The sequence below is a fragment of the Eurytemora carolleeae genome, unplaced genomic scaffold (genome assembly GCF_000591075.1).
Source record: "Eurytemora carolleeae unplaced genomic scaffold, Eaff_2.0 scaffold935, whole genome shotgun sequence".
Lineage (NCBI taxonomy): Eukaryota > Metazoa > Arthropoda > Copepoda > Calanoida > Temoridae > Eurytemora > Eurytemora carolleeae.
Window position 1 is genome coordinate 132,130 of NW_019396820.1, and position 9,684 is coordinate 141,813.

Here is a 9,684-nt window from a genome sequence, read left to right on the forward strand (position 1 = left end):
CAATAGAACAGTTAAATGGTGTACAGTGTACAATAGAACTGTTAAATGGTGTACAGTGTACAATAGAACAGTTTAATGGTGTACACTGTACAATAGAACAGTTAAATCTAAACTCTAGTTCGTATTTGTTACATTAAACATGTCAACATCAGGTCCCTTCACCCTGTTCTCCAGGTGGGCCTGGAGTATCGTCCCGAACTCGTCCCGGTCCAGCAGTTCATATCCAACACAGAGAAGGTGCTTGATAATAGTGTGTAGTTCAGATCCTAGAGATTAATCAATCAATCAAAAAACTGAATTAATATTAAGAAAAAAGAAATGGAATTGTTTATGAATTTATTCAATCATTCATAAAACAAATTAATAAAATAACAATTTAGAAATATATTAATTAACAATTTCGTCAATCTTTCTATTAAACCCGACTTTTAATCAACGTAAAACTACAGGGTTGCCTACACAGAGTGAGACTTCAGAGACGATTGTACAGAATTTATATACTGTCTATTTCTTATATTCATGGTTCTTTGCAACTGTAAACTTCGTTTCTTTCTTTATCAAATCATTTAACAAGCCGTTCAAAGCCTATATTCAAGACAGAAGACTTTATATAAGCTTGGAATCTTAATGTTTTATAATTTTCATATCGTCTTTACACTTTACAGTCTCATCCTTTGTGAAAACCCCTGTATAAATTATTGCAATAATAAACCCTTTATTACCGCCGAAAGCAAAAGCGTTGAGTCCTAGCTCTAATCCCATTCCTGGATCCCCTTCATCATTTGCGAACTGAACATTAGTAACCAGCTCCTGAACACAGGGGTTCATATCATTCCATTTCTGATCCAAAATGGGATCGGGGTTAAAAGTACATTCAGGGGCATGAAAGTACACTTTCTGTGTCATTTTGAACTTTGGCAAGTTTTCCGTGTTCGTGTTTAAAGATGTAAATATCAGTGATTAATATAAGAGATACATTATGATATTCAGAAAAGTAAACACTCTCTTGCAGAACACAATATACATTCTGCAGTATGGATTGTTTTCTACAAATTGACATCAAACTTTGAATTGTTCACAAAAACAACATGGTTAATTTCTGCCTCTAATATCAATCAATCAACATTTGGGATCGTATAAGATGGACCCCTGCCTGAACTACATCAAGGGCTTTGTTCCTCTCCTCCTCCGACTCAGCCTCCACCACCTTCTTAAAGATCTTCTTGAGAGAGGCCGCAGTCTCAGGGATCTCACGGTATCCAACCTGGATAAATAGATAGATCAATAAATTTTGTTAATTGTCGTAAAGTTTTGTTAAGAAATGGCCAATACTTGCCGGAAGACGAGCTCATCTAGCTTAATGGTTCATGAGAGGAATAAGACACTATATTGTAACATTTTTTAATCTCTTTTAACATCATTTTGAGAAAGTAATTGTTTTGGGTCGATTTGGCTAGCTTGTAATTTATCTAAAACCAAGAAGAAACTTTAACGTAAATTCATATAACCCTCCATTCGAAGAGTTGCTTGTCGGATTCACAACGGGTCAGAGCAATTGCAAAAATTTACAAAGATATTTTTGTTTTTCTGTCTGGAAACTGATTATATTGAATGGTGGTTTCTCCTTAAAAGTGATTTGTAGATTAAAGCAGCAGGAAATAAGAAGGAAATTTAACATAATAATCATTTGTAAACGTCCCTTTTCACTGCAGTTTTAATGAGCTGAAAATTGACCGTTAAGTCAGATATGTAACTCTAAAGTTGAGAGCCGGGCCGGTCCCTGGGCCACTCAAAATTACGTTGACCGTAATTTAGAGAAAATGTCATTAAAAAATGGTTCCACTTGTCATTATTCTTTCTCCTCCTCCCCCCCTCTTTTCAATTATCTCCCCTCTTTTCAATGATCTCCCCCCCTTGTCCCCCCTCCCCTGTTCACCTCCGTATCCTTATTGTATGGAACTACAAGTCCTGCTCCGTGGAAAGTTTGGCAAACCTTCCTCCTGTCTCTTAGCTTCATACACGCAGTCTTTCCTTCGAGGCTGGCAAATAGAAATACTATTTTTTAACAAGCAAATAATTTCTTCACTCACTTATTATTTTTTAATCTATTTTTTGTTTTGTTTAAGAATCTGGAAAATTTGATATTTTTGTAAGCAAAAAAGTTTGAAAAAACGGGGAAACATTACCCCTGCGGCCTGCATTAAAAAAATCATATTTTTAGATATTACGAAACAATCAGATTTAAGTGATATGTCGAGGATAGCACGCTTGTAGGACCATTCAAGATTAAGCCTAGGCAATATGAAATATCTTTCCTCGTAAATTCTATCTTTTTAAAGTTTCTTTTTTAGATGATTTCAATCATGAAGATTGATTGATTGATTGATTGGATGCATATCCGACCATTCTTTATTGTTTCAGATGATTAAATACCTGATCTCGTTTGCATCCCCATTGATAATAGACCGGTTCGCGAACAGTTTGATTTTCTCTTGAAGCTGACCTAGCCTCGTTCGCGTAAATGGGTCAGCCTCACTCATTTTCTAATCAATAAAATATAGGACTTCTTTAAAAAAAATAAGTAAAATTAACGAAATGAATTTAAACAAGCGTTTTTACCTTTGCAAGATGTTGGTAAACTGCTCCAAATATATTGTCCGCGAGAGGAATTATTTTAGGACCTTCCCCAGCACAATTAGAGGCCAGGAATACAGGGGCCTCCTTGGGACTATCCCTAGAATACAGGATACTTTAGAACCCTCCCATGTATTATCAGAGGAATACAGGATACTTTAGAACCCTCCCATGTAAGGAATACAGGGCCTCCTGGGACTATATCTAGAATACAGGATACTTTAGAACCCTCCCATGTATTATCAGAGGAATACAGGATACTTTAGAACCCTCCCATGTATTATCAGAAGAATACAGGGGCCTCCTTGGGACTATCCCTAGAATACAGGATACTTCAGAACCCTCCCATGTATTATCAGAGGAATACATGGGCCTCCTGGGAACTATATCTAGAATACAGGATACTTTAGAACCATTCCATGTAATATCAGAGGAATACAGGATACTTTAGAACCCTCCCATGTATTAACAGAGGAATACAGGAGCCTCCTTGGGACTATCCCTAGAATACAGATATTTTAGAACCCTCCCATGTATTATCAGAAGAATACAGGAGCCTCTCGGAGACTATACCTAGAATACAGATACTTTAGAACCCTCCCATGTATTATCAGAGGAATACAGGATACTTTAGAACCCTCCCATGTATTATCAGAGGAATACAGGATACTTTAGAACCCTCCCATGTATTATCAGAAGAATACAGGAGCCTCTCGGAGACTATACCTAGAATACAGATACTTTAGAACCCTCCCATGTATTATCAGAGGAATACAGGAGCCTCCCGGGGACTATCCCTAGAATACAGATAATTTAGAACCCTCCCATGTATTATCAGAGGAATATCCCTAGAATGCAGGAAATTTTAGGAACCTACGGCCCCTGTATTATTATATAGGAATACATGTCACAGGGGCCTCCTGGGGACTAATTTAGTTTTGAAGCAGTTTGGATATTTGGATTTGCTACATAACCTTTTATTTGTTTTAAATTTATCTAATGCGCGGGGACTATTTCTTAAAAAAATTATACCTGAAATATCCAATATGGAAGAGTGCTGGGTCTGGTTCAGCTGACGCAATAACGGTTTGGAACTCTGGGGGATCATAGTAGTATCGGTAGTGACGCAGATACAACGAACTTGATCTTACGCAGTCCTTCGGGATCTTTCCCGCTAAAATATTTATCATTTTATCAATAAATCAAGAAAAAAAGTTTTACGATAATAATGGAGAAAATGGAAATTTTAGAAAATCAACCATAAGATGAAAAATAATCCGCTAGTTTATATATATACTCAATTTTCATGAGTTAAACGTAGAGATGTTGCGCCACCCCACTCAGAGATCCTATATCTAGGTTCTCATCGTAGTTGTTCTCTTGTCCTCTTTCTTCACCTCCAGGATGGCACCGCTAGTCTTTATACTATTGTGATCTTTATCTTGTCCATTGTTTTCCTATCTCTTTTATGCCTTATCTCTAGCGGTGTCCTTATTCCAGATATATGCCAAGAAGATCCTGAAGGCCTTCCTGCGTTATTACTGTATTACTTCTGGATCCTGCTTTCCCTGGATCCTTCGATTCTCTCTCTTTCTTCTGTGGCCGGTCCTGTGCGTGTTTGAGCTTCTTCTGCTTGTACCAGACCAGGCGGCTCCTCTCCTCCTTGCTTCCTGTGTTCCTATCAAGTGGCCAGGTTACCTTTGCCTGGGCAGGACTAGGAGAACTTTCTCGGCCGGAGCAGATACCAGAGGTGTGTAACTTGCGTTGTGTTGGGGAAGGTTAACGGGTCACGTGTTAGCGGAGGAAAATGAAAAGAAACATGCTTAAAAGCTTAATAAAGTAAAAGAAATTAAGTAACGTTGAAGAAAAATAAAGAAGGACTTCATAATTTGCTTATTCTTTTTAATACTTTTTTACTCAAAAACTTATTTATTTTTCCGAAAAATCATTTATTTTCACCATTTCATCGAAAAAAAACCCTAAAAAATGTTGAGCTCTGCACAACAGTATATAACTTCAGGGTGGAAAAATTGATTTTCTTAAAGGGGGAGAATGAATTTTTAGGAAAATATACAGTATACATCCCCTGTTATACTAGAATACCTACCTAGTAGGTGGTATGGACCACAAAGTTTAAGTCCAGCACCAGCTAGCGCAGAGCAGGGGTCGTCTTTGTTCAAACCCTGAACAAATTTAAATAATTCAACTTTTATTTATAATATTCCCGTCAAACTAGCCACTGCTGGTTCAAAATCATTTATTTTGGTCCTAGGATATAAATTTTAAAGAATCATCCCCCCCCCCTCTTAAATTTTTTAATTTTTTTTCGGAAGATTTTGAACATGAAAAAATGTCTGAGAATAAATAAAAGGAATTCTTTCATTTTACATTTTGATCAGTTTAATAAAAAAAGAAGTGGAGGCTGACCTTGCAAAACTCAAAGAATTGGTAGAAGTCTCTGGGCAGGTCCATCAGAAACTTCTGCTTCATGTTCTCATGAATATTCTCAGGAGATGCAGGCAGAATATCAGAGTACTCTTTAACCTCCTCCTTCTCCTTCACCTCAGCTTCCTTCTCTTCTTCAGCTTCCTTCTCTTCTTCAGCTTCCTTTTCTTCTTCAACTTCCTGCTTCTCGTCAACAACTCCTGAAGAGACCACTTTCTCCTGACTTAAACAAATTCTTGAATTAGAATTGAAAATAATCATTAGGATGAGAAACATCAAATTGTGAAGATATAAAGAGAAGAAAATTACGAGGCACCTAATCAGTAATCAGTTCTATCAAAGGAGGTTTACTATAAAAATGTTAACCAAGGACTTTCCTAGAAAATTGTATATTAAAGTCAGGTAAGAATAGTTTTATTTGGATAACGTAAATTAGAACTAAACATCATATCAAATCCTTAATTGATTGATATCACCCAAAACTGGTGATAATTCTCGAAACTCCAAAAGAACTAAAAATGTATTAATATTTTTTATCAGATCAAATCATAACAATTAAGGATTTCTTCCCTCGTGCAAGATGGAGTTTTAATTTACTTTTGCATCTGGTTTTTCCAGCCTGGAGGCCGAATTTTGAGAATTTGATCAGCGTCTAAAATTTGAGACACAGCTCAAACATGGTTGGTTCCACTGAGACCATGTTTTTCGCTCTATCACGTGTTTCAAGAATGAAGTCGGCGCTCAATTGGAACCGGTTTTTGGTGGCTCATTCAGCGACACAGTTGAACTTATTAAAACTCGGCCTCTGGTCTTGAAATACCTGGCTCTCTTTGTTTTCTTGTTAACAGGGGGTGGAGAATCTTCACTGAGTGCTCGCTTGTTAGAATCCCTGTTCTCCTTCTGCTCTTCAACTATCAAAGAAAATCTAAGCCCAAAGATGGAGGGCAAAGCTTGGTTTGATACTATATATATATCAATATCTTAGAAGGATTAAGAATCTGTGGACAGAAAATACTATTAAAAAAAATTGAGAATCAATTGAATTAGCTAATTGAATTAGACCGTTATCACAAACATATCCTCTGTTTTTCTCTAAAAACGGGATTGTTAATTCAAAATTTCTTATTAAGAAATTCAATATGAAGTTTGTTAAATTTACCTTCAGTTTTAGGCGGATGTTTGAATCTATCAGTATGAGCTGGATTTGTCTGATAGCACTTACTGCCATATTTACACGCTTCACGCACATCTGCGTTGTACGCATCCATTTTTATCTGCAAAAATAATATTTTATACCAGGAATCGATTTTTAAAAAAAGTTATTTTGTGTCATAGATATAAAATTAAATTTACTGTGACTTGCAACATTTTTACCTAATAACAACCATTTTAATGTTTGCTTTACACTTGATGTTCTTTAAAACAAAAATGTCTGCACAATAATTTAGATATAGATATAGATCAGAATTTAGTTATTAGATGTGATCAAAGATTATTTGTTAATATTAGTGCTTAGGATCCGCAAGATTTGGCTTCCTGGATCCGGAAAAAAATGCGGATCCACTGATCCGAATCCAAGGGGTAAATATCAACAGCAAAAAAAAACTTTTGTACTCCTGAACCCTAAATCTGAACTTTTGAAAAACGGAATATTATAAAAATTTCATAATTTCTGAATGGTTTTAGGATTTAAAAATTCGTTTTCAATTCAAAAAATTATTTAATCTGGATCCATTTTCTCCCGTGCGGATCTAGAATCCGGATCCGCATCAAAATTAAAAGGATCCTAAGTACTGCGGGGAATCCCAGTCTATTTATTGACTTGTGATTGACAGGTTGTTAAGAAGTTTGACTTGTGATTGACAGGCTGTTAAGAAGTTTAATCTCCTTGGTATATGATTGATTCCCGTCATTGAATGGAGTTTCTAGAACCATCGGAATATCTGAAATAGTATATTTTAATGTTTTTAAGGATGAAACCTCCATTTGTAGAATTAAGCCGGTTTTACTGAAATTTATCGATCAAACTTTTTTGAGACCAGAATTCAAAACTTTAGAATGGTATATCCTTAATCCCGATCAGTTAATTAATCTGGAGATTAATAACATTAGGGGAACAAGCATTATTTGATCTTGAGGTTAAGAGTGGATCAAGCATTTATTCTGATATAAACCATTCAAAAGTTCCCAGCTGTGGTAAAAAAATCGAAGAAATAAAATAAATAAATAGAAAATTGTTATTTTAGAGCATTTTACTGCTCTTAGTGCAAGTTAATTCATATTTTTCATTAATAGTTTTAAAATCTTATAATTTCCAAAAATATATATGTCTATATGTTTTACAAATTTTAAACCTTATAGAAATGTACCTGTAAAGTGTTTACAATTCATTATTCTTTTAAACCCTTCTACGCCTATTTTCCCTTTCCCTATTGTTTCATGTCGATCCAAGTGGCATCCTGCTTCACCCTAGAAGAAAAATATTTTATAGAAATCTGAAATCTTTGAAATGTAAAATTTTAGCATAATGTTTACCTTTGAATCATTTAAATGGAGAGCAACCAACCATTCGAACCCAATAATTCTCTCAAAATCATCAATCATGCCATCAAAACCGGCCTAGAAACGTCTTCAAGTTGTGTTCTATTCTCGAAATTAAATACTCGCCAACTCTCAAATAGATTATCACGTACAAAAAGATGGCAACGTAGAATTTGTACACTCTCAGTACAGCTGTATTATTACGTCACAAGTGTCAACAGGTATATGTGTCCTACATAATAATTAATAATAGTGATAATAGAGTGATTATCTTATTTCTGTTTTTACACTTATTTATTGATGTTGGAAAACATGTCAACTGATGGGAGAAAATGTTGTTTTCCTTGTTATATTTGACACTTGTGACGTCAAGTTAATTGGTCCAATTCTCTGTTGCCACCTATTGTACTTGATTATCTATTTGGCCAATTTTTGTTTTCTAACACAATATCTTTGCGACCTCATGGTGTACGCTCTTTAACGGGGCAAGATTTAATTAAAATTAAATAAGAAAAATGGATGAGAAGGGGGGGGGGCGGTGATAGTTTTACTAACATTAAAATTTTTTTAAATAGTTTTCGGATTTTGGAACTTATGTGTTGGTAATCTCCCAGTAATCAGTAATCAATATTTAGAAGTTCGACGAATGGCATTAGTTCAGTTAAGAAAAGGTTCGAAAAATCAGAATCAACAAAAATTTGCTCTCTGACAAAGAATAACCGCAAAAATACGATTCAGCTGATTTTCACTTATTTTCTTATAAGTTTCTTCTTAGTTTCTGTTACAACCGTTCCGATCTCAGATGAAATATTAATATTTGTTTAATAAACCTGTGTACTGAGATCAAATCCTGCAGCCATGGCGTGGCAAGTGTCAATACAGACTCCAATCCTAGATTTATCCTCAACTAAATCCATTATACTCCTAAATACAAGAACTATTCACTACCATGACAAGTGTCAATACAGACTCCAATCCTAGATTTATCCTCAACTAAATCCATTATACTCCTAAATACAAGAACTATTCACTACCATGACAAGTGTCAATACAGACTCCAATCCTAGACTTTTTCTCAACAAAATCCATTATACTCCTAAAAACAAGAACTATTCACTACTCCACCTTTTACCATTTTAAAACTCTGATTTCTTTTCAACGTAAAAAATTTATAAATTTGTCAAATTTTACATTTTGATTGAAAAAGAAACTGACTAACCGCCTCAAACTCTGATTTTCTAGAACCTATCTTGGAAACTTCTCGGAAAAATTTATAAACCCACCTGATCTCGTTGAAATCACCACCGATAGTGTTCCCCTGGCAAGACATGTTCTCCAGCACAACCTTTACACCAGAGGTGGCAGCGAGAGCCTGGAATTAAATGATAATATCTCATTCCAGTAATCGTTAATAGAAAATTTAAGTAAACTAGAGTTTGGTATCCTATTAGATTAGTCTTTAAGCAATCAAGATTTTTTTGGTCAACAAAAAAGTATGACATATTGAAATAATATAAGCTCTAAAATTTAGTGTAAAAAATGCAACGGATTGCCCTTTTGCTTTTGTTTTATTCAGGCTTATTTGAAGGTTTGCAGGTTTTTGTGAATTCACACAGAATCCAAAAATGTTTATAAATTTACCTTGTTTATACCCTCTGCAATTAGTTTAATACACTCATCTCTGCACAAATAAATCATATTTTAATCTCAAGCAATTGGTTTTATTCACTCATCTCTGCACAAATATATCATATTTTAATCTCAAGCAATTAGTTTTATACACTCATCTCTGCACAAATAAATCATATTTTAGACTCAAGTAATTGGTTTTATACACTCATCTCTGCACAAATAAATCATATTTTAATCTCAAGCAATTGGTTTCATACACTCATCTCTGCACAAATAAATCATAGTTTAATCTCAAGCAATTGGTTTTATACACTCATCTTAGCACAAATATATCATATTTTAATCTCAAGCAATTGGTTTTATACACTCATCTCTGCACAAATATATCATATTTTAATCTCAAGCAATTAGTTTTATACACTCATCTCTGCA

General features: G+C 34.8%; 2 protein-coding genes across 3 annotated transcripts; both read right to left on the bottom strand.

The window, feature by feature from the left end:
• Nucleotides 1-15: 15 nt before the first annotated feature.
• LOC111709034 (histone PARylation factor 1) lies at nt 16-6,355 on the bottom strand. The gene is made up of 11 exons (XM_023482606.1): nt 6,239-6,355; nt 5,900-5,990; nt 5,062-5,302; nt 4,742-4,817; nt 3,667-3,808; nt 2,620-2,734; nt 2,434-2,543; nt 1,937-2,039; nt 1,154-1,264; nt 723-810; nt 16-266 (listed from the first exon to the last, which is right to left on the bottom strand). Exons 1-11 carry the CDS (start codon nt 6,345-6,347, stop codon nt 115-117), a joined length of 1,338 nt encoding a protein of 445 aa, XP_023338374.1. The 5' UTR covers nt 6,348-6,355; the 3' UTR covers nt 16-114.
• A 421-nt stretch (nt 6,356-6,776) lies between these two features.
• LOC111709036 (probable endonuclease 4) lies at nt 6,777-9,363 on the bottom strand. Of its 2 annotated transcripts, XM_023482608.1 has the most exons (7): nt 9,262-9,363; nt 8,904-8,992; nt 8,451-8,630; nt 7,615-7,698; nt 7,449-7,548; nt 6,933-7,022; nt 6,777-6,901 (listed from the first exon to the last, which is right to left on the bottom strand). In XM_023482608.1, exons 3-7 carry the CDS (start codon nt 8,535-8,537, stop codon nt 6,894-6,896), a joined length of 369 nt encoding a protein of 122 aa, XP_023338376.1. In that variant the 5' UTR covers nt 8,538-8,630; nt 8,904-8,992; nt 9,262-9,363; the 3' UTR covers nt 6,777-6,893. The 2 variants fall into 2 exon arrangements, with proteins under 2 accessions (XP_023338376.1, XP_023338375.1); XM_023482607.1 differs by having other exon boundaries at nt 6,891-7,022.
• Nucleotides 9,364-9,684: the final 321 nt, after the last annotated feature.